This window comes from Pogoniulus pusillus, chromosome 1 (genome assembly GCF_015220805.1).
Source record: "Pogoniulus pusillus isolate bPogPus1 chromosome 1, bPogPus1.pri, whole genome shotgun sequence".
Classification (NCBI taxonomy): domain Eukaryota; kingdom Metazoa; phylum Chordata; class Aves; order Piciformes; family Lybiidae; genus Pogoniulus; species Pogoniulus pusillus.
The window spans coordinates 38,548,473-38,573,482 of record NC_087264.1 but is presented as its reverse complement, the minus strand read 5'-3'; the positions used below and the strand labels follow the sequence as shown (position 1 = coordinate 38,573,482).

The 25,010-nt window shown below is 43.0% G+C and overlaps 1 protein-coding gene across 5 annotated transcripts in view; it reads left to right on the top strand.

The window, feature by feature from the left end:
• Positions 1 to 15,827, top strand: part of BAZ1A (bromodomain adjacent to zinc finger domain 1A) — a 62,064-nt gene extending 46,237 nt beyond the window's left edge. For 3 of the 5 annotated variants that reach the window (XM_064148786.1, XM_064148800.1, XM_064148777.1), the window contains 8 exons: positions 618 to 763; positions 5,005 to 5,082; positions 7,733 to 7,980; positions 8,099 to 8,325; positions 9,736 to 10,208; positions 11,323 to 11,468; positions 14,024 to 14,111; positions 14,755 to 15,827. In XM_064148786.1, the coding sequence (XP_064004856.1) occupies positions 618 to 763; positions 5,005 to 5,082; positions 7,733 to 7,980; positions 8,099 to 8,325; positions 9,736 to 10,208; positions 11,323 to 11,468; positions 14,024 to 14,111; positions 14,755 to 14,945 (1,597 nt within the window). In that variant the 3' untranslated portion in view covers positions 14,946 to 15,827. The remainder of the gene's footprint in view (positions 1 to 617; positions 764 to 5,004; positions 5,083 to 7,732; positions 7,981 to 8,098; positions 8,326 to 9,735; positions 10,209 to 11,322; positions 11,469 to 14,023; positions 14,112 to 14,754) is intronic. The other 2 variants (XM_064148808.1, XM_064148792.1) reach the window with 1 other exon arrangement.
• The last annotated feature ends 9,183 nt before the right edge of the window (positions 15,828 to 25,010 follow it).

The following is a 25,010-nucleotide window of genomic DNA, read 5'->3' as shown; positions in this document are numbered from 1 at the left end:
TGCTTATGTGCTAGAGAAGAGCAGAATCCAGACTTGTTTTGTTGTTTGGGGGGCTTTTTGGGTTGGTTTTTGTTTGTGTGTTTGTGTTTTGGTTGGCTTGATTGAGTTTTGTTTTGTTAGGTTTATTTTTGTCTACTTTATCTACTTTAATCCCCAAGTAGAAACTGAATTTCATTTTCATTTAGTGTGAGGTGCTCTCCTACACTACACTTAATGTTTGTGGTTCAGGAAGATTAAGTACACTTTGAAGTTATTACTTAGTTTTTGGTGAAAGAAGGTTGTTTCATTGGGATTGCTGGGACTGTGCCCCTCACAAATTTCTGAAACTAGCTGATGGATGTTGCATCAAATCTTCTGTACATATAACTGTATTGAAATTGTTACCTACATTTCTTGAAATTCAGATAACTGTTACATAAAGATGATCTATATAGATTAAGACTAAAACTCAAGAACTGAGATAACTAACCACATTTGTGTGGTGTCTGTTCATGTCCATAGACCATTCATGTAAATTAAGTGAAAATTAAATCTATTGTGGATGCAGATCCATAGCAGTCTCTATGGGGTTAAAGTATGCTTAGTAATAATAATAATTAAATACACTTCTATTCTAGACTTGTTGGGTTAAAAACTGAAGCTCCAAGTGCTGCATCAAGTACAAGTACTCCTCAGCCAGTTAATAATGTGGTCCACTACTTGGCATCTGCACTGCTTCAGATAGAACAAGGAATCGAGCGCAGGTTTCTCAAAGCACCTCTTGGTAAGCTGTCAGAATTGAAACTGTCTATAATTTTGTCTAAGATTTTGTAACAAAGCCCCCAAAAACCCAACCAAACAAGACCAAAACACCAAATAAACCCCAAACTTCCACCCTCCATTTCCCTCCAAACCCACTTGCTTCTTTTATGAAACTGGATGTTTTAGAAAGACATATTGGGGAAAAGAGTAACCTACCTATTGGTACCTACCATAGTTCATTTAAAAAATGTTAGATCATGAAGTAATATTAGTATTTTTCTCTTTATTCTACATGTCCTGAATTGCCTGTATTAATCCAGTAAAACCATATATTGCTCTTAAATATATGTCTGGATCCCTACAATTACACTGATGCTTTGGGAGACACATTTCCCCCTTAGGCAGAAGTGGGTGATTTTTCTAGGGGAGTATTCTGTAATCAAGATAACTGTTGAGACCAGTGTATCATGCAACTATACAATAAGTTTCTTACATGTTTTTTAGGTTGCAAAAATGTGTGTTCCTTTTATATACTGATTCTGTGAAAGCAAGGCCTGGTTTATCTGGACCACCTTGTTCAGCAATACAGAATATTTACAATAAAACACAGTAAAGATTTTCACTGCAGACTTTAATATCATTTAAGTTTTGAAATTATGATGTAAAACTTGGAAATAAAAAAATTGCAAGAAAAATTTAAATCAAAACACAGTCATAGCTTGACTTTAATATATTCTTTCCTTGAATTCCTCTGATGTGGTCCAGAGGTGAGAGAGAGGGGATCCAAAGTGCATGAAGTTGCTTTATTTTCCAGTGATCCCTCAATTCAAAATTAGAAGTGTGTGCAGGTGGTCTGGGACAGGCTTCCCTTCAGAGTGCTGCACTGAGAACAAGGCATGTTCTGGGGGCTGCTTTACTTCTCACCTGCAAGAGTGTAGCATGCTTTACCAGCATAGCACATACCAAAGATCCTCTGGAGCACAAACTGCTACTGATTTTATTGAACTGAGTTTCCCTCTGATAATGACTTCATACAAAATCTTTAGGCTCTGGCAGACTTTGCTGCAGTAGTTTAAGACAAAAACAGAGGTTTTGGAGTATTAACCCTAGGCATTAGTGCCCCATGGCACAGCTGACATAAAACCCTCTGCATCTCATCTACTCCTGCAAGGAGACTAGTGTCTGAGTGTCAGTTGCTGCTGAAGATGAATTTGAGTTTGAGCTTTATTTGTGTCAGTCAGACATGCAGGCAGGGGTTCCCTTCCACAAGCTTTCATTATCAGTGTGATGACCTCTGGAAGAGGATAATGTAGCAGTAACAGATGAAAGGGAAGAGCATAGGCTTTTTAAAATGTGAAGCTTTAAAATCTCTGCTTGGCTACACTATTGGTCAACTCAAGCATGTCTGTGCTTTTCAAGCTGGACATGAGAACAGCAACTAGATTTACAGTGTGGACATGGGTCATCATGGGACATAACAGTACCTCTAAGGTTTGTTGTATTTACTCTGCATGTGCAGATGGTAAATAACTTATACAGTTTGTGCCTTCATTTCCATACTCTGAGTATTTTGGCAACAGCATCTTGCCATAGTAGGCCCTTAAGGGGAAGATCAAGGCTTGCTATTAAGTGATGGCCGTAGATGATACATTCCAAATTAAAGGACTAAAAGAAGTATCGGAGAGAAAGTTTTATAGCAAACCTCCTGTGCTTTTTTTTGGTGTACTATGTCTGATGTAACAGTAATTCATGGTTTGCATGACCTTTTGATGGTGGTGTGTGGCTGCTTCTTGTTTGTTTGTTGTACTGTTTTGTTTTGGCTTTTAATTTGGGAATCCTGTTGTCTTTTACATGCTTTTTATGGTGACAAAGTATATAGAGAAGTCTTGTGTAATTTGCGTGTCTTAATTCTCTTCTGGTAGTTTACCATACTGTGCCTGTGCATGTCTTATGCTCTGAAGAATTATACCACTGTAAGATTAATGTATAGAAAAACCCATGTAGCTAAAGGAGCAGAAAGGATCCCAGGCCTCCTCTGTTCTGGCTTACTGCCCTAACCTTTAAGCAAGTGTAAGGTTCCTTCTCTTGCTTTACCTTTGGTGCCAGGCTCTTATGTTGTTGGTTGCACAATGGGCCGCTTTTAACAAGAGATAAGTCTGAATGAGCAGAGTTTGTTTTGTCACTGGAGAGCTCTTGGAGGAGGTGCAGCTTTAAGTGGCTCTGAATAGGCTCACACCTATTGGCACATTATTTTTCCGACTGCCAGACAGCTAGTTATATGAAAGGTGCTGTGACTTGGGAACTTCTGGAGGTGGCTAGAAGGTGCAAATGCCAAGTGTCAAGGAAACTTTGTGTTTGAGAGGCATCTGGCAGCCTTCAGAGGTCAAGCAGCAGTTGTGGATGCAGCCCTTTCTGGCTGTAACTCTTCAGGTGTGTTTAAAATAAATGAAACTGTAAAACTTAAATAAATTTATATTCAGCTTAAGTACCTCAGTTAGAAAAATAATCTCTTTACATGCTACCATAGCAAGCTGTTTGTTTGCAAGTTGCTTAACAGGCAAAGAAAAGCTTCGCTTGACAAGCTGTTAGCAGTGTTACTAAACCTTTTGATAAAATCTAGACTCGACTGCCTTGTGCTCATAACTGCAGTGTCCTCTTTGACCTCCTAGAAATTGACCAATACTCTGATGATGTAAATTAACTTTCAGTTTGTAACCACTAGATTATGATTTGCAGATGTCTTTGGTTTGTTTCCATGATTATTGTACACATTTTTTCCTAACATGAGGTTTTTAATAGTTGTTACAACTATTTAGTGCAGCCATCCCCTAGACATTGTGTCTGTGTATCTGTTTCTGATGTTAAACCTGACAAGCCCGACTATATAGTGATTTAATTACCACTGAAGTAGAAACACTGGAAGCCAAACAAATGTTGTTTTGGTAGCAGTACTGGGGCATGCTTTTGGTAAAAAGACTACCCCTGCGTTTCTGCTTTAAACCAAACTGAAGATGCTTTATCTTTGTTATTATTTCAGTTGCTGCCTTGACTACAGTTTCTTTTTTGTCTCTGCCCTTCACTGTGCTCTGCTCCTGTTAGGGTATGGAACCATACTCAGTAATTTTTAGTTCTCACTTAGTTCACAACTTCCAGTACTAACGAGTACAGTGAAATTCACTGCATCACTGGCAAGTTTATCCCGGTGGCCTCCAGGCTCCAGGGTGCAGAGCAGACAAAGGGACCCAGCACAGCAATAAAAGGACCAGCTGCTCCTCTCTGCTTCGTTTTTGTTCTGAGGCTCTATCAGCCTGCCAAGAGCCTGCTGGCGTTTCTGATAAGTTCAGAGTTGAGGAGCATACCAAATATTCAAGTGGAAGAGCAAGAAAAGACCGACACAGATGACAGTAATGCAGAAGGATGTCTGGTACCTCAGAAACAGCACCCTCTGCCTTGCAGAGCTGTTAGATGGCTGCTAATCCTTTCTTGTCTGGTGATTACATGTAACATGACTTGAATTGCATACATTCCTTAATTATGGATTGTGATTTGGAAACCCTTTCATTACACATTAGCTTTGAAAATTGGGGTTTTCTTCTTTCCTCTTTCATGTCTGGAGAGAGTCACAAGAAAAGGGAGGCAGCTTGCAGTACATATTGTTCTGCAAAAATCCTGACATGTAGAAAAAGCATTCCGAAGTGCTGCTTCCCAAAAAAATCTTACTTCTCAGAAATACATTTGAGGGGTAAGAAATTGCAAACAATTTTTATTGTGGGTTCTGCTTTTATTTTATATATAAGTATATAAAACTTTTTCTTCCATTTTAAAATATGCTGCAGTAGAGAAGCAGGTATCATCATGCCTATTATATAGATGTGAAAACTGAGGTGTAAAATGATGAGGAGATTTGGTTGGCCATAAATTCACTATAATCATTCATTGTAGCACAGACCAGAAAAGTTTGCTGAGTGTAAAACCTGTGATCAGTAAGCTACTCCCTGTAGCCCTTTGTGCTGGAAATGGACAGAAAGGTAAGGGAGGGTAGGCTTAGGACTCAAAATAAATCCTGGGATGTGCAATTCCTCCATGCACCTAATTTTCTTACCCTTCCCTGCTTACCTTTTTCCACATGCATGTGTTGGGTACTACTCATCTAGTTAGACCAGACTTTCAGACTACACAAGTATGGATTCTAATAATTAATTACAAACTAATCTTCCATGCTTCAAAAAGGTGTTTGAAATAACTTTATGAATTTAATGTTAGGTATTGCAGAAGATAAGAGGAACCACTGGGGGGATAAAAAGAGGAAGAGAGTGGAAGACAAGACTAGTCAGAGAGATGGTAAACTTTAAATGTTATTTTTATTGTGAAGAATTAGAAAGCATTGATTTTTTTTGTATTATACTTTAATATGTAGCCAGTTCCTTACATTGCTGGAATTGGGATATTGAAGACAGGTTTAATAATTTTCTTTTTTATTTTTTTCCTTTTTACATTTTCTTCAACCAGAGATAAAGAACCGTGGTTTGTGTTTTGGTTGGAGTTGGGTTTTTATCACTTTGGAACAGAAATCTGCATGCTCACATAATCCTTTTTCTTTTTTTTTCCCCCTTCCTTTTCATGCCCTCAGGGATATTTTTTTCCCCTTTAAACTTTGTGGCATTGTACAATTGCATATCCTTTCTAGTAATAATAAAATGGAATTAATTAGCTATTGATAGATGAGTGCATAGATCTGTCAAATAAGTTCATTTGCATTGCAGCAAGGCTTGGAAGCTTAGCTGACAGAGGGGTATCCCACTGTGCAATGTAGAGCTGCTCTGACACAAAGAAAGAGGCCATTTCTCCCTCCAGGTTAACAATGTAAATGAAAAGATGGATGCAAGAAAAAAAATTGTTATTCTTAATTTAGTAGCTGGGATCTGAAACAGCAGGTGGTGTTTGGCCTCTTTCTTTTAGCAGCAGGTCGTGGTCAGTAATTTCTGTCTCTCTATTGCAACTGCAGCATTGCAGTGCAAATATTTGTTGTGTTGGATGATGAACTATAGTGGTGAACCAATCCAGGTTAAAAATAACCCCCCAAAAAAAGTAACAATGCTCAAGCTGCCATTGTCAGCAAAAGAAATGCCAAACTCTCTCTCTCTATATATATACATACTTAAGATAAAATATGTCTTTGTCAGAGTTCTAGTAGAAATCTGCGGCAGAGCTGAAATGGATCTCAGAGTCAGGAGTCCTGACAAGCAATTTTAATAGTTTTCTTGCAAAGTTTAGAGAAAAAATATATTGACAGACATACTGTGGCACTGTGAAAAGTGTCCACTCTCCTTAGTAAGACTGAACTTAAGGCAGGAAACTCAAGGGTGAAGTAATAAGACATTTTAGGGAATCTGGATTTGTATTTGCAGTTCAGGAGTGGCTATATTTTTATTTGTGAAGCTGTGTTGCTTGTTTATCCTTTGCCTTCCCCGATCACCTCTCCTGTGCAGCTTGCAGCTAATGCAAATGTATGCAAGATTAGGCAAATCCAGGCTGCCAGCTGATGAGAAGGCAGAAAAGCCTTGCCAGGAGAGCAATTAGTCTCAGTTTTGTTCTTTCATTTTGTTTGTTACTGGGTATTTATTCTTTGTATTCCTGACAAGAAATCATTTGGCAGACAGGTGCATCATGGGCCATTCCTGTGCCCACTGTGATTGGTGCAGCAGGAAAGATGCCATTTTATACTGGAGCATGTAATTAATCAGCTAGAGGTCACACAACATCAGTGCCCACACATTTGACATTCACTTTCAGAAGGGAAGTCTCTGGACGTCTCTATAACCAAAAGTACTTCTGTATTTTCTCTCCCTTTCCTTAAATAACCTCCTTCTAAAATACAAGACACAGCTTTCAACACTCTTCTACAGAAATTCCCTCTCTGCTCAGAAGCAGCAGTGCAGGATGTCATTTGTACCATCTCATTTCTTTAGGTCCTCAAACAGCTCCTTTGCCTCTTTAATTTCCAACTGCTTGTTCCCATTCAGTACCACTCATTTCACTACTCTGCCTGTGTATTTGTGTGGCTATTCTGGTGACCTGGATGGCAAACCAAACCTGTTTGACAATACGATGTAATTTCTCCCCCTGACCTCTCTATTTATTTTGACTTTAATTAGATTGCTAGGTCTTAACTTGGCTTGCCACCAATGTGTGCCATGGGCTCTCACATGCTGCACTGCTTGTAATATATCAAAGAAACAGCTCTCTGTCCACCAGACCAGTCACCCAGTCTGATTAATCACACAGACCTGCTGGTTCTGGTGGAGGGCAGGGCAGGAATCCAGGCATTGAGGTGTGGGGAGAGACTATAGTGGGGGGCAAGTGCAGGTGAGAAGAAGCCTTTAAGCCTTTTTTTTTTTCCAATTAAATCTCTGTTTAATGCCAGGTACTTTCTTTATGTGTAAATAGTTTGGGATTTCAAATGGTACATATAAGGAAAAGTAAGTGAGGAACATCTGCTTTGGGTTTGGGTGTTGGTTGGGGTGGTTTTTCATTATCATTATTTGTGGAGGTTTTTTTGGTGTTGGTTGGTGTTTGGTTTGGTTTTGGTCGGTTTGCTCAGTTTTGTTCAGTTCTTGTTTTGGTTTTATGTTTGGTTGTGTTTTTAGTTAATCCTCATTTGTAAATAGAATCAAAGTGTTAGGTTTCCAGGTAGACATCTGAGTAAAACATTCAGGTCTTATTCATGTCCTCTGTGTGTGCAAATTCTGAGCTGAACTGGTATTGAAGAACAAAATCTTTCAGCTTCAGCATCCAAGAAACACAGGAGAAAATACTCAAATATTGGAGAGATAAGAGGAGAGGTTGTAATAATATCCCAGTTTACCACTGCTATCTCTTTGCAAGTCAGAGCCTTACCTCATAGTGTGGAATCACCTGGATATTTGCAAAAGTTTAACCATACTGCTTTGTTTTTCTTTCTTTTCTAATCCCCGTTTATTTTAAATGGAAGATGCCAGTGACGGTGGACGGTCCTACAAAACAGTTTTGGATCGCTGGAGAGAGTCACTCCTTTCTTCTACCAGTTTGTCCCAAGTCTTTCTTCATCTGTCTACCCTGGATCGAAGTGTCATCTGGTCCAAGTCCATCCTCAACGCTCGCTGTAAAGTGTGTCGGAAGAAGGGAGATGCAGAAAGCATGGTGCTGTGTGACGGCTGCGACCGAGGCTATCACACTTACTGCATTAGGCCCAAGCTGAAGGTATCTGAGGAAAAAGAAGCACTTCCTTTTCACAAACAACTTGAGCAGCTCTTACAACTAAATTGCATATTACTGATACTTTCTTCTGGTTTTATCTCTTTTCCCCTCCTGTTTCTAGGTCATTCCTGAAGGAGACTGGTTTTGTCCAGAGTGCCGTCCAAAACAGCGCTCTAGACGCCTCTCCTCCAGACAGAGACCTTCTGTGGAAAGTGATGAGGAAACTGCTGAAGAACTAGGAGAAGGGGAAGAAGAGGCAAATTATGATGAAATGGGACAAAGTGAGGAAGAGCGTTATGATGAAGAGCAAGATGAGGAAGATGAATCTCAAGAGGAAGAAGAGATAAGGTAAATAAATGTCCATTAAAGTGGTTTTCTACTGAAATATCTTAATTATTAGGTGGAGTAATTGTTCAAATAAGCACACATCACAGAATCATTTCAGTTGGAAAAAAAACTTCTAAGTCCAGCCGTTATCTAACTCTATCAAGTCTGGTGCTAAAACATGCACTGTAGCACCACATCTATGTGGAGGGGATTCAACCACCTCCCTAGAGAGCCTATTTCAGTGTTTGATAACCCTTTATGTGAAGAAGTTTCTTCTAATATTCAATCTAAACTTTCCCTGGTGCAGTCTGAGGCCATTTCCTTTTGACCTCCCACTTGTTGCTAGGGAGAAGAGACTGACACCCACTTCCTTAGAGCCCACTTTCCAGTAGCTCTAGAGGGTGATGAGTTTTACCCTCAGCCTCCTTTTCTCTAAACTAAACAACTCTGTCCTCTCAGATGCTCCTTAGAAGATACTCTCCAGATCATTCATTAGCTTTATTGTCCTCAATGTCATTCTTGTAATGAGGAGTCCAAAACTGAACTCAAGCCTCGTGGTGTGGCTCACCAGTACTGAGTATAAGGGGCTGGTTGCTTCCCTAGTCCTGCTGATCACACTCTTCCTGACACTGTCCAGGATGCTGTTGTCCTTCTAGGTGCACTGTTGGCTCATAGTTATCTGATAACACCCTCAGGTCTTTCTCTACTGTGCAGCTTTGTGGCCACTCTTCCTCAAGCCTGTAGCATTGTCTGGTGGTGTTGTGACTGAAGGGCAGGAGCCAGCACTTGGCCTTGTTGAATCTTATACAGCTGGCCTCAGCCCACCAATTCAATCTGTCCAGGTCCTTCTGTAAAGCCTTCCTAACTTCAGGCAGATCAATGCTCCCAGCTTAGTGTCATCTGCAAACTTGCAGAGGATGCATTTATAATTAATAAAAGTTCGGTCTGCTGAAGTAAGGACTGGGGTTAGGAAGAGACAAAATGGAATAAGCTGGGACTGATTACAGAGAGGACCTGAAGGCTTGGGAGTGAGGGGAGAGGAGTCGTTTTGCAGTGATCTGGACAGAACACACAGTTGCTCTTCCTAACATCAGACTGGATATTAGGAAGAAGTTCTTCACCATGAGAGTGGTGAGATCCTGGAACAGGTTGCCCAGGGAGGTGGTGAAAGTTCCATCCCTGATGGTTTTTAAGGCCAGGCTGGATGGGGCTCTGAGCAACCTGATCTGGTGCGAGGTGTCCCTGCCCATGGCATAGGGGTTGGAGTTAGATGATCCTTGAGATCCCTTCCAGCCCTGACAATTCTTGAAGCTGCTTACCAGTCTAACCCTGAGTGGCTGGAGTTTTAAAAACATTGAATTAACAACTGAGAGAAAAAAAAAGTGGAATGGAATTTTGGGACAAATAACTCTAATTGTTCACTCTTTGTAGCCCATCAAAGCAAGGAAGACACCAAGTCAAGTTCCCATTAAAAATGAGAGCAGCCAAACTCAACAATCCATTCTCAAGTCTAAACAGCCAGCGTCAGACAAGATACACTTCTCGAAGTCAGCAAAACACACCTAAGCAAGCTGAATCTTCATCTAAAGCTACCAGGAGAGGTTTAAGAAAGGTAAAATCAGCCCCTCCATCAGAGACAAAGCCTTCTTTGAGACTTAGTAGCCGGACCACTCGTCAGAGCCAAAGTTCACTGCAAGCAGGTGTATTCGTGGAATTGCTCAGTCCTCGAAGAAAACGAAGAGGAAGGAGGAGTGCTGACAGTGCCCTGGAGAACAGCCCTTCCAATGCACTTGGATTTAGGATTGTTGAAACTGCAGACTCAAGCGAACGGCTTCGGAAGTATCCAAAGCTTGCTCTGCCTGTTACTGAACCCAAGAGAAGAGGCAGGAAACGACAATCCACAGGTTAGAGAAAAGTGTTTGTCCAGAATGAAAAAAACCCACAAAACATATTCTCTTCCTTGCTAAAACATTTGTATGGTAGAGCAAAGGCACTAGAAATGGCAGCTGTTGGCAGTGGTGAAAATGCCTTCAAGACACTTGCCTTCTTTTGCAGCGACAGAAGTAAACATTGAAACAAAAATACAGTAATCTAAAGAAAAAATAGTTGATTTGTTATACCCACATTTGAGATTTCCTATTTATACACAATATGGAGCAGTGAGTAGCAAATGTGAAAGTGTTGTTTTATGCCTTAACCCATTCAAGTGAAAATGTTTCCTTAGAGCTTTTATGGTTTTGTTTTATAGAAGAGTTAAAACAGCAAAGAACACAGACGCAGGTAAGGTGACGGAATGGGAATGTGTATGTACAACGAGAAACTGCTACCAGGAGAAAAATGTCATGCCTGTTGTAGGGCTAACAGAGTGCTAGCTTGTTAAGCTAATACCAAGTGCTTGATGGTAGGGAGCTACTAGGAAGAGTACAATAACCTTCTAAAAACAAAAAAGACCCAAGTGTGAGACTGAAAGAGTGTAAAAGAGGTCGCACTTCAATGTGGCAGCCTTGTATTCCGCACCATTTCTGTCCTTCACCATTGGGAGTTTCTGGCCTTATCCTCTAACCACCCTGCTGACTACTTTTGAAAGAAGATAAAACCACCCTGAATAGAGGTTTTGTGGAAGTAAAAGTCATGAGCAGACAGCTTATTCTGTTTTTCTCTAACAGGGCTTTTCTTTAAATGCTTAACAAAATGCTTAAAAATTGAAATTGGTGAAAAAATCCTTTCTAAAATCAATACAATGAAGAAGAATGGAGGAGAAACTCCTAAGTCCTAGTAATTAGCTTTGTACATGACAAGAGAGACATTTAGTGGTGAGTAACAAGGCTTAGTGTAGTTAATGCTAGAAACCAAACTACATGACCTATGACCTGAAACTACAGTTTTAGTACCCAAGAATAATGATGTTTCATTTTATGCCTTTTTTTTTTTGCCTTTTTCTTTTACTTGCTAGGATTTTAGTTTTATCTGGTGAGGTGATGGTTTCTTTTGTTTGTGTTTTTTTTTCTTTCCCCTTAGAATCATCTCCTCAAACCTCACTGAGTAGGAGAAGTTCAGGACGTCAAGGGGGAGTCCATGAATTCTCAGCTTTTGAACAACTCGTAGTGGAACTGGTACGACATGATGACAGCTGGCCTTTCATGAAACTGGTTTCTAAAATCCAGGTAACTGTGATATAGCTGTAGAGGGAATGATAATGGTTGGGAACCCTGTCTGCTGCCAGTAGAATTTGGGATTTTAGAGCATTGTTCAAACGAGGATACAGCCAAGCAGTGGGATTCAGGAGAACTTTAGCATTTCAGCTTGATATTTAATGCCAGAAATAACTCACACAATTGATGTGTCATTTGGAAAACCGTGAGTCTGTTTGCCATCTGGCATTGAAAGATGTGAAGTGCTTTGATTTGAAGGAGGGAAAACAAATAAACAAAACCCCCAAACTAAACAACAACAAAACACCCCAAACCCTGAAGCAAATAGAACCCAAACAAACAAAACAACAAACCAGAGTGCACAGAACTGCTGAAGGTAAGCTTATGATTATTAATTAGTTGAATTCATTTTCAATTTATGCAAAGGAGTTTGGAGAACAGGCCTGCAATAAAATAAGAAGGCAGGAACAACTTCATTCTGATGTTACAATGCAGTAAAAAGATGATTTCTTAGCTTTGTTCTTAATTTACCTTTTTGTTTAGGCTTTTCAAGTACTTGATGGTTAAATAGGTATCTAAAATAATCACTGCTTGAGAGGTTTGTATTACCATAAAAGTTTCCAAAGCACATTTGCCTTTCTGGCTTGGCAGGTGTAAGGCACTGCTGGGACAAACCCTAACAAAGTGCCTGTCCTCTGAGCTCTCTGGAGCAACTCTGCACATTCTTGCAGGACCTAGAGCTTGAAGAGCAAGTGCTCTATTAAAATCAACAATGATGGGTGTTAAATGAAGACCTGAAGCTCTGAATTGAGGGTCACAAGTAGCTGGAAGGATTAATGTAATGGACGAAAGAAAGTGATGCACAAGTGTGAATGAAACAAGTGTAGAGGAGTGAAAGAGGAATTCAGAACAAAACACAGATTAGTGTTTGCCTACCAGAGTACAGGAATTGCACTGGGAAGTGCAAGAGTCTGATGAATGCAAGGGAGCTTCTGAAGGAAGGATGGAGGACTCAACTCAATTTTGATCCTGAAAAGAAATTGTTAGAATTCAGTGCATCCTGGTTTGCCTAATTGATCACTGACTAACTTCTGTATAGTTCAGAAAGACAAATTCATACCTGAGTGATGCAGTTTTAATTAATCATCAAAGTTTTGGGTTAAACTTTTTGCTTTAAGACTACATAATATGTTGAATGATGAAGGCACAGCCAGCCAGGCTCCTAATGGGAAAGGAATGAAAAATTTGTCACTCTGTTTCTCTTAGTTAGTCCTTTAGGTTTGTTTGCAGGTTGCACTTCATGTAGCAAAGTTACAGGCCATAACTAAGGGCTTGGTTTTAAAATATACATGATGGTGTATGGGGTTATCTTGGGTTTTGGTTTTTAAAAGAAGGAAATTTGGGATGAGATCTTTTTCTTTCGTCCCACTGCCACACATTGTGAGCCAGACTGTCACCCTAAGCGCGGTGCTTAATGCCCTTAAGGGTCTGGCTATTCTTTTGCTCCCCTCACTTTAATCACATCAACGCAGTTCAAGAGACATGGGGATCTGCCTGGGAGAGTCCAGGGGAGGGCTACGAGGATGGTGAAGGGTCTGGAGCACTGCTTTATAAGGGGAAAGGCTGTGAGACCTGTGGCGCTTTGATCTGGAGAGGAGAAGACTGAGAGGGGATCTAATAAATGTGTATAAATATCTGAGGTCTGGGTATCAAGAAGGGACAGGAACAGCCTCTGCTCACTTGTGCCCTCTGACAGAACAAGGGGTAATGTATGTAAACTACACAAGTTTCACCTCAACATAAGGAAGGATAGAGCACATAGGGATGATAGAGCACTGGAACAGGCTCCCCAGAGAGGTTGTGGAGTCTCCTTCTCTGGAGACTTTCAAGGCCTGTCTGGATGTACAACCTATGCTAGATTCTGTGGTCCTGCTCTGGCAGGGGTGTTGGACTCTTAAGGTCTCCAGAGGTCCCCTCCAACCCTTAACATCCTGTGAATGCTTTTCTGAGTGGCTTTTTATGTCTGGTATTTGCCTACTGTGTCCTGCTTTGCAGCAGATAGGTTCACTGCCTTCTCTTTGCAACTAAAGGAAACCTCAGGATTTCATTTCTCCTAGAAGGCAGTGAATAGTAAAGGAGTAAAAATGGTCATTACTCTTGATCAAGAAAGTTTTAATGTACGTAGCAAGAAAATGAGAAGGTTTAAAATCTTGGACCTAGTTTTTGCACTTGCTTGAGGGGAATTGCTGGAACATCATAATGCTTGTCTGCTCATGCAGTTTTCTTACAGTTGTTGACAGGGTATTCAGGATTAGATTTTGTTCATTGAATTGTTGCTTAATGTTTGTTTGTGGCCTGCTACTGTCATGATGTGAAAAACTGAGAAGCAGTAGCTAAAAACTAATATCCAGTTGAGAAACTGGAGGTGGTTGCTTGAGATTTCTGTTTATTTTGAAAACAAACTCAAAATGCTTTCTGCTAATGCATGATTTGCTGCAATTTTTACGTAGGTAGAACTTCAAACTTTTGTTTGCCTGTGAATAATTTGTTTTATTTTATTTTTGAAGGTACCAGACTACTATGATATCATCAAAAAACCTATTGCCTTAAATATCATCCGTGAAAAAGTGAATAAATGTGAATATAAGTTAGCATGTAAGTATTTTCTGTGGAAAGAGGTAATGAACCATGTCCTATCTCCTTTTTTTTTTTTTTAAGGAATTATTATCCTAACCTAGAGCTATGTCAGAGGATTAGAAAGCTGAAACTATGGTTGCTTTGGGGTTTTGTGAGGTTTGCTTTGTTTTTTTAAAAGGGTATTTACTACCTTAGGTGACCCTGCTTTTGGCAGGGGGATTGGACTTAATGATCCCTGGAGGTACCTTCCAGCCTCTAGCATTCTGTGATTCTGTAATACTACTATTTTTTGTTTTTAAACTAAGATTTGTTAATCATATTTGTTTTACTCCCAAAAGTACAGATAGCTCTGAAATGAGCAGCTGAGAAGCTGCTGGTAATTTCTCAAGCTGTTTGATGTCAGTGAGTGATACTGCTGAAATATTCAAGGAAGGTGCTGTTGTTACTGTCTGCTTTGCATTTCCTTCAATGACAGTAGGAGAAATTGAAGAATGCTTACACAATTCACTCATAATTACAGAAACTTGACACACACAAGTGAAGACATTTTTGTACTGCAGTTCTGTGTAGCATCACTGTGCTCCTGCAGTGGTGCCCTACTGCTCTACGCTGCTGCTCTCTGTTGGCTTGTAACACAGTTTGTTTACTTTCTGTTTACCAGCGGAGTTCATTGAAGACATTGAGCTCATGTTTTCAAACTGCTTTGAATACAACCCTCGTAACACAAGTGAAGCAAAAGCTGGGACTAGACTTCAAGCTTTCTTCCACATTCAGGCTCAAAAGCTTGGACTTCCAATCACATCTGGTAATGTGGACCACGCCGCTCCTGCGGCAAAGAAGTCACGAATCTGACCTCTGCCTTCCAAAGGATTTTTCTTGGTGTTTTGTTGTTGTTGTGGAGGGAATCTCTGATGTTCATTAAAATGAAATGTTAAATCACACAGTCGTTTGTCATACCTGTATAAAGCAATAACAACTGTTTAACCACCTTGAAGTGTGGCCTGCACTATATTCTCAAATGTAATATTAAGCACTCAGGAGAACGTAGGAAAGATTTACCTTTGCTACAGTTTTATTCAGTGTCTAATAATTTTGATAGATGTACTGGATACAGTACTGGTTTACAGAGGTTTTGTACATTTTTAATACATTCATGTGTCCAAATATCTTCCAGAAGTACTTTTTTTTTTCCCTTTTCCTGCACCAAATGACCTTGTTTCATCCTCTAGATTTTGTAGGAGCTGTGGTAATGAGGGCTTTTGTCAACTCAGATGAAATCTTCTGCTGTAGCACAGTTGAAGAAACTGTGTGTGTGTGTGTTTTTAAAACTTGTGTGAGCTTATCTTCTCAACACTACACATGAATGAGTACAACTGCATATCTTTTGAAGTACTGTACCAGTGCTGGCTGGAGGTATTCAGTCTGAATTTATTAAGTAGATATTTATTTAGCATTCAAAGTAATTTGTGAATTTGTTTTGTATTTATAAAATTTGTACTTGGGGATTCAAAACAAAACAAAGTGACGTAACTTTTTTTAAACTTCTTTTTTCTTTTTTTTCCTGGGGTGTTTTGTTTTGTTTTCTTTCCCCTCTAACTTGATGATCGATCAATAAACACCTTCCCATGTCCCTGGCTGTTCTTCTAGCAATGAGTCAATTTTACAGGACTGTACCATAAGTTTCTACATACAAGTTTGGAAGTGTACAAATAAAATGACACATTTTTCAAAGTATTTTGAGCTTGTGGCATTTCCTTTTTAGTTACACTGCTGCATCGCCTTCCCTGTTAACCTATGAGAAGTGTTCTTTCCAGCAACAGCAGAATTTGGTTTCCATTTGAGTACTGCAAATAGCATTTACAGCAGCCTCAGCTGCCCTCCCAAGTGTTGAAAATGTTTATCAGTATGTAAGGAGCAACACAAGTATGGGTTTAAGTTGTTATTTAATTAGGATCTTGATTCTACCTATGTAAAACCTCATACCTTTGTTTAGCTGAGCAGCAGCTTCTTTAAACCATCACAAAAATCAATGAATGGCTTAGGTTGAAAGGGAGCTCAGAGATCATCCACTCCAACCTCGCTGCCATGGGCAGGTGTTGTGGTAGGTAGGCCTGACAGGCCCAAAATAGGTGTATACATGTCCCACCTTGCCTAGGCATGTTTTCTTCTCCAGGAGAGAGGTGAGCGTGGGAAAAGGACACAAAAGAACCTGCCCAGGGTCCTGTGGTAAATAAGGTCCACACACCTGCCTAGTGCAAGGCCTGTGCTTTTCCCAAATCAGGGTAAAGCGAGCTTATGGCTTTGCCTGATAGGGTAAGGTTTGGCTGACTGCCATCCTGATTGGCTATTCTTGTGTCCAAAGGGAAATTAATCTCGGCCCATGTTGATAAAAGGAGATGCGCAGGTAAGCGACGTGCTTTTGCTCCCCTGCTTTTCTGCTGTGCTCTGCCTTTGCCTGCTGCAAATGCCTACTGCCTTACTGTTTTCCAGTAAACTCTGCTGTCAGGAGCTTACCAGGAACAGACCCTGGTTGCTTGCACGCGATCGGCCCGTTGGTCAGCGTGACATTGTGCTGAGACTACATTGCACGGCATCCTGCCTCTACGTCTGAAAGTCCTGCTTAGGAGTCTTGGACATCACAGATCGTCCAGGAGCCAGAGACAAGGGCAGAGATTGTCTGCATCCTTTCCCCAGAAGCTGAGAAGAATTAAGTCTCAACGTGCAACAAGACAGAGTTCCCTGAAAGCATTTGGGCACTGTCTGGACTGTGGCTAAGCCCCACGAGTCAGGTAATACTAATTTGTGAGTAAATGCTTAAATGTGTCTTTGTAATTCTCCTTTGCCTTCTGCCATGAGCAGAAAGAGCTCCTTGAGCCCATCTGGTGGGCAAGCGACATTTACTGCGGGAGTCTTCTCTTCCAGTTGAATCAACGTTTATACACTTTGCTGGTTATTTCTTTCCACAGTATCCCTGTGTTTCCCTGAGGAGCTGAGATATTTATGCTCCATGTCCACTTTTCCTCTCAGACAAGCTCTCGTGTCTTGCTGTAATCAGCCATCCCATGTGCAGCTACCACAGGGTAAAGGATGTGAAGTATCTACAGAGGGCTCCAAGCCAAAGTTTCACAAAGGTGCAGAACTGGATAGAGTCAACGACTTCATCTTGGGTTCAGAGGCCCTGACTAATCAGGCTGAACCAGACTCCAGGAAACCAGGCTTGAGCTTCCAGTCCAGTGTATGTCCTCCAAGCAGCACTTTGACAAGATCGAATACTGGAAGGCTTTTCCTTCTTGGTAGCTCAAACATATGTTAGCCTGGGCAGGTATCCAAAGACTGCAATGCCAGTTCTGTTCTTCCTGATGTGCAAATTCTGCCCCTTTCATTTGTGTCAGGGCGAGGAATTAATGAGTAACCACCCTGGGTAGCTTCTGATGCTTTTTGTACCTAATGCCTTCATAACCACAGGGCCAGTTCCTTTGGAGGAATTGGGCTCCAACCCAATGGACTCTCTCTTCCAGGAAACCTCAGTTTCCCTGCTCACAGAAAAATCCTTACAGTGACTGTCATTACTGGAAGCTGCTCTTCCTACTCAAGCAGGCTGAGGTAAGAGGAAGGCCTGTTCAAACGCTGAGTGTAACCTTGTGTGGTGCTTGTAGCCAAGCTGATCAAGCTGATGTTCACTCTTACATGCCTAGCAGCACCAATATAGTCATGCCAGGTCCACTGACCTGTATTAGGAGGCAAATGACCACCCTGACTGGCACATCTGGTGTTGCAGTCTGATGGAGGCTTAACTTTGGGAAGCTGTAATGATGCTGGAAAGCTTGACTTGCTTTGGTTTGATGGACTGGGTAAGCCTTCTTTGTGAAGGGTTTAGGCTGGGGCTACCACCCCTGTGCCCAGCATTGTATGACTCTTGTGTGGAGGGTGAAGTTTTAAGTATTGTAAGAGAGAGCACATCAATGGTAGCATTAACAGTAAAGGAAGATGACCTTAGTATAATCTTAGCAAATTAGAGCCCAGGAAGAAGCAGCTGAAAACCAGTCTGGACCTGAACAGTCCAACTTGCTGCGGTCACCATCTGCCAGCTCCCCCATCTCTAAGCTATCAGACTAGAAGTGAAGATTTTGCCCTGGATGTGTGCAGGGAGCAGATCTCTGGGGACACCAGGCTATGCCAGAATCCTGCCCAACATCATGTTGCTGCTGGACTGGTAATCTAATAGTTTAAGGCTGCTGAGCTGACACATGTGGCTAATGATTTTTGACTCACTGATGTAACAACTGAGTTAACCCTTACCATGCAGCAGTCTGGTATCTTCCACGTTCTACTTGTTTGTGTTCAAATAAAGAACATCTTACATCGGTCACTCTGCCTAGTGTGGATTGCTGTTGTAAATGACTGCAACACTTCCAGACAATGCTTCTGGAGGCTACCAAGGGCTGTCTCTACCCTGGAAGAGGCTTCTCGCTTTCAAACAACTGCCACTGTTCAGATGACTGCAGGTAGTTTTCTGTACAGCATTTGGCTGGCCTGCTGTAGCTAGGAGACTTCTACCCTGCACTGCTGAACTGCCACTTGGAACTTCTTGGTCTGGTTCTGCAGAGGTGCTTTTTCTGCTTCACTCACCTCACTGAAAGGGAGCAGGCTAAGATTTTTCAGTATGCTACCATTGGACCAATACCTTCTTCCTCCTGCCCTTAATCAGCAACCTACTTCCCTTCATTAGGGACTTCCTTACGCAGGGCTCTACGAAAACTTTGCCTTTAAGTGCTTGGTTGTATCCATGTCCAGTCTCAGGCCAGCATAACAACTCCTCCTGGAGATTTTCCAGTTACCACTGATAATGTCTCCCATTTAGGGGCACTCAGGTTTGAAGATGTTTGGATTAAGGTCCATGACTTGTGCTGCAAATCAATGGAATCATAAAGGTGGATGAGTACAGGAATCCCCTTCTTTCCCATCTGCTTCCAGGAAGGGATGCTGAAGTAGCAGCACCCCCGAAGCGTCTCTGTGCGTTTGTAGATCTGTGTGTCTGTACTTGTGCAAAGGTTTGTGTTTGTAGCTGCTGTTAAAATCAGGGTTATCATTTGTGACTGTTGTACTGCTGTCTTTAGAAGGTTCATCTCCAGCACCTGGGCAAGTACTGGTGAAACCAAACTGCTCAGAGCATGAGTGGTGCTGTGAGCAGAGGCCAGCTTCCTCCTGCTCCCAGCAGCATCCAGCAGCCTGAGCTTCAGTGACCATGTGCTGCTTGCTTTTACTTTCAATGTAATCAAACGTAGCAGAGCTGCTGCTGTTAAAACGCCCCACCCTGGGCCATGCACCCACAGCTGCATTCTGGCAAAGAGTGATATTCTTCCAAACAAATGCTTTCTAGTATTTGGAGTGCACTGGAATGCTAAACATCAATACAAACCCACACCTGGCATGTTTGCAGTGGCAGAAGGCCACAGGCTGCATATGTTTTAAAACAAACAAACAAACAAAGTCCACTGAGGCCAACTTTAGGATTGTTTCTCTGCTGTAATATATCCATGCCTTGGGTTCATAGTGCTTCTTGTCTGGAAAATTGCTGAAAGTAAGTTTAAATTACTTATTTCTTAGGTGGAACTCCATCTTTAATTATTTTTTTTCCCTAGGTATGAAAGGAGAAGGGGGGGGAAATGTTTTCTGAGCCTCCAAACACAGGAGTTGCCTTGCAAGAGGCTCTAGATATGGCAGGAGGCTGGAAGGGTGGGGAGTGCTTGGCCCCGTGCGCGTTGCCCTCAGCCTCTGCCAGAGGAGGGAGAAGGCAACAAGCCCTGGTGCTCAGCCTGTGCCCTCCCCACTGGTCCTAGAGTCTGTCCAGCTGCTCAGGTCACTCGCTTTTGATGATAGAAATGTTGGATTGGGCCAAGTTTCCTACAAGGCTGTTATGTGGCAGCCTGCTCTCCAAAGCTCTGGCTGTGGCCCACAGGGGATCAGCTTTCACTTATTCTTCTCCACAGCCATTCCCTGTCCTCACATTTGTTTCAAAGAAGCTCAGAAGAAAGGGTCTTTAGGGGAATGACAGAGTGGCACTGTGCGAGCTTTGTGCCACTGCACAGAGTCCTTCTGGCACTGTGGGCAGCCTGGTTCAGCAGTGCCAGGTGGCAGGGCTGCAACTGGCATGCCTCTGCTGCAGCTTCTCTGGTAGCAAAGCTGTCTCCCAGAGGATACTCCTGCTCTGGGAGGGTAACACACAGTCCAGCTCCAGTTTGGTCCATTTGCTATTCTTAGCTTGCCCATTTATTTCAGCTTTGTGCAGCCATTGCCTAGATCAGCTGTCCTGTAAGGTGGTGCATGGAAATCTCTGTGCCTTCCAGCTGCTCTGCGCCCCACGCCTCGCAGATGAAGTGAGTGAGGAGGGCAGAGGGATCTGAAGAGCTGTGCCATGCTGTGGCCTGGCTGCTGTGGACCATGCTCCTGAAACGGCAGAAATGTGAGCCAGGATGCTGAACCGTGGGGGTTTGGAGGGCACTTGTGCACTCGGTGCCGGGCAGCGTGGGGATTTGCCTGCGGGATCAGGGCTTCAGAGCTGCCTTTCGCAAGCATTCCTGTGCAGATCCCACCCGCAGTCACATGCTGGGCTCTGCGCTCTTGGCACCCCTGAGAGCACTGCTGTCACCAGAGGACATTTTCTCACTGAGCGGCAGGGCCTGCCATCCAGCTACAGTTATAAATATTCCTGTGCCCCAGGCCATCCTAAAGCCCATCCTCAAGCACCAGAAGGTGAGCTCAGCTCATCTGCTTAGTGTGTTAGGCTTAGCTAACGTTTTATTATTAGACTGATCTCTGGACAGGAAAAACTTGGCAGTTTTTTGAAGAAAGATACCTCGTGAGGGGGCTCTGCAGTGCCTGGGTAGGTTTGGTCTGGGCATCTTTTGTTGCCACAGTTGTCCATCTTTGCTTCTGAGATGTTTGTTAGAACCAGTCCTTGGGCTTGACCTTCATCAAACAGAATTCCCTTCCGTTCAGATGCGATGCTACAGACCAAGTCCCAGACCTGTCTGAAATGATTTTACTGCTATTGAAACTTCAGAACCAAAAACATCTGCCCTGTTTGTCTAGCCTTCACAACTTCCAATCTAAACAGGCCACAGGCATTAATCTCCCCTGCCGTGGCACTTCTGTGATGGCTTCCTCCTTCTCCTGCAGAGGATTTCATCCTTTCTTGGTGAATATTTTTTCTATTGCAAAGATGTCTCCCTAAATCATCCCTACAGTGCCACACAAGTGCTGGCAGACAGCAAGTTCTACATGGGCCAGCAATGGAGCCCCTGTGGCCCATGGCCCTTGTGGCCAAGAGAGCCAATGCCACCCTGAGGTGCATCAGGAAAACTGTGTCCAGTGTGGGGGGGTGGTGCTGTTTGCTTTTTTTCCACTTGTAGTGTTTTTATTTCAAGGTCTCAAAGCTCTTTATTGAAATTATTGATGAACCATCCTGCCTGATGAGTATTATTTATTCTGTTTGCTGGGTTACCTGAGGTCATCCAGGAAGGTTGCAGTGAGCCCAGACAGAGCTTGGTTCCCTATCTCTGCTATAAACCCCAGACACAGGATCACAGGATGTCAGCGGTTGGAAGGGACCCAAAGAGATCATTGAGTCCAAACCCTCTGCCAGAGCAGGACCATACAATCTAGCTCAGGTCACAGAGGAATGCATCCAGATGGGCCTTGAAAGTCTCCAGGGAAGGAGACTCCACAAGCTCTCTGGAAAGCCTGTTCCAATGCTCTGTGACCCTCACAGTAAAGAAGTTTCCCCTTGTGTTGAGGTGGAACCTCCTGTGCTGTAGCTTACATCCATTGCTCCTTGTCCTATCACAGGCAGCAATTGAGAACAGCCTGTCCCCCCTGTCCTGACTCCCAGCCCTCAGATATTCATAAACATTTATTAAATCCCCTCTCAGTCTTCTCTTCTGCAGACTAAGAAGCCCCAGGTCCCTCAGCCTCTCCTCATGAGGCAGTGCTCCAGTCCCCTAATCATCCTTGTAGCCCTTTGCTGGACCCTCTCCAGCAGATCCCTATCCCTCTTAAACTGAGGAGCCCAAAACTGAATGCAGTACTCAAGCTGAGGCCTTACCAGGGCAGTGTAGAGGGGGGAGGAGAAGAGAAGAACCTCCCTTGATCTGCTGGACACATTCTTCTTAACGCACCCCAAGATCCCATTGGCCTTCTCGGCCACAAGGGCACATTGCTGTCCCATGGTTAACTTCTTATCCACCAGCACTCCCAGGTCCCTCTCCACAAGACTGCTCTCCAGCAGATCACCTCCCAAACCTGTACTGGTGCAGTTTATTATTCTTCCCCAGGTGTAGGACCCTGCACTTGTCCTTGTTGAACCTCATTTGGTTCCTCTGTGCCCAGCTCTCCACTCTGTCCAGGTCTCTCTGGATGACTGCACAGCCTTCGGCTGTATCAGCCAAGCCGCCCAGCTTGGTGTGATCAGCAAACTCACTGAGCAGACACTGCCCCCTCATCAGTGTCATTGATGAAGATGTTGAACAGTGCCAGATCCAGCACTGATCCCTGGGGAACTCCACTGGTTACAGCTTTCCAGCTGAACCTGGCACCATTGATCACCACTCTTTGAACTCAGTCTTGTAACCAGTTCCTAATCCACCTCACTGTCTGCTCTTCCATCCCATGCTTCCTGAGCCTGCTCAATAGGATGTCATAGTGAGACTATCCCTTCTTCTAAGGATAGAAATGTAGGTCAGGCTGAACAATGATTTTCTTGAAACCTGTTTAAAGGCTTTCCCTCTTTGGCAACACCAGGTCTGGGGAGTTTGATGGTGGCTCTCACCTCTACCATTGTGTCAGAGACACATATGTCTGTACAGAGAGTGGAGCAGAACCTTGGCTACGTACTAGATGTGGGTGCAATACAGTAAATCCTGCCTAATAGAGGGGAAATATAAAAAGCAGCATCATTTTCTGGGAGCACAGCAGCTGCTGTGCATCAGAGAATAATGCTTAGTACAGAGAAACAGCAAGAAGGGAGCAAAAGTGACATTAAGAAAACCAGGCTTATATAGCTGACCTATTCACTGGGTAAATGGATTAGGGAAAGAGCTGCCAGAGTGCTATGGAAGAATAGGCTGTAACACTAGAGAAGATATAGATTTTATTACTTAATTATTTAGTAAAATACAAGTCCAGAGATGTTCTCCCAGCAGCCAAGAAACAATGGTGCACTTTGCTAAATACATCAGCCACCTGGAAAAACCTCTTCTACATAATCATTTTGCTTTGTGTTCTTCTTTCTCAGGTGTGACTTTTTCTCCTGTAAAATGAGCTAATGGTGAGAGTCCTCTGAAAGTGAGTCTCTCACTATAAGCACGCCAGCTGTGAAACCAGGAGGAAGAACCCCCAAACATTTCCTGGCACTGCCAGCTTGTCGTCAGCTGAAGCACACTGCTTTTGGTTTGGAATAGGTTCTTCTTGCTATCTGTGTCTGCAGCAGAGGAGGGTACCATATGGGAAGCCACGCCTGGCAGCTCCTCCGTGCCTTTTCTCCAGCTCACGGCATCCACTCACAGCTGCAGATGGAGCCAAGAGCCTCATGCTCCTTCCCAGCACTACTCACAGAGGACACAGAGAAGGAACACAGAGGAGGTGCCTCCTGCAGTTTTGCTGGTTTCTGACAGGAATTTCTAGTAGAGCTATAAATATGTGATGTGTAAGGTTAGCAAAGATGTTAATCACTGTGATGGTTCCAGGAGCCAATGGCATCCTGGGGTGTGTCAAGAAAAGTGTGGCCAGCAGGTCTAGGGAGGTTCTTCTCCCCCTCTACTCTGCCCTGGTAAGACCACACCTGGAATACTGTGTTCAGTTTTGGGCTCCCCAGTTCAAGAGAGACAGGGACCTGCTGGAGAGGGTCCAGCAGAGAGCCACAAGGGTGACTGGGGGGCTTAAGCATCTCCCCTGTGGAGAAAGACTGAGAGACCTGGGGCTGTTTAGTCTGGAGAAGACTGAAAGGAGATCTGATCAATGTCTATAAATATCTGAGGGGTGGGAGTCAAGTGAATGGGGACAAGCTCTTTTCAGTGGTCAGCAGCAATAAGACAAGGAACAACAGCTACAACCTGGAACACAGAAGATTTCACCTCAACGTGGGGAGAAACTTCTTTACAGTGAGGGTGATGGAGCACTGGAACAGGCTGCCCAGAGAGGCTGTGGAGTCTCCTTCTCTGGAGACTTTCAAAACCCACCTGGATGCATTCCTGTGTGAACTGCACTAGGGATCCTGCTTGGCAGGGAGGTTGGACTCAATGATCTCTGGAGGTCCCTTCCAACCTCTGAAGTTCTGTGATTCTGTGATTCTTTGATAGCAATTTCACCCCTGACTTTTTCAATTTATGGCAAAAAATGCCTGCCTTTGCCACCAGCAGGAAGCTGGCTGCTATTACAGTGGGTGTTCAGCATTGTCCTAGGCTTTGCTTGAGCTATGTGTCCCTTGTCACTACACTGTCTTTTTGCTACCTTTCCAACCTCTAATGTTCCATGATCCTGTGATGATTAGACACAGTTCATCTTCCTGGGATATTCCAACATGATGGCATACCCTCAGCAGGAGAGGAAGCATGGAACAATGAAAGTTAGTAGCAGAATAAAACCAGGGCCACAACACTCTAGTGCCCAAAAATCTGTGTGCAATCCCTGTATGGTGCTGCTCTGCACTTGTCAAGCTACTGCAAAACAAGGATCCCTTGTCCCACCAGGAACCCTGCCTGCCTTCAGGCGGCGAACTTCTTGGGGGACTCATTCATAAAGAATGTAACAAAAGGTGAATTATTCTGTTCCTTACGTGCCAGCCACCCCAGCCTCTTGTAGGTCTGCATGTATCTATCCAGAAGGGAAAGAGCTTTATGAAATCATTGCCATATTTTCCTG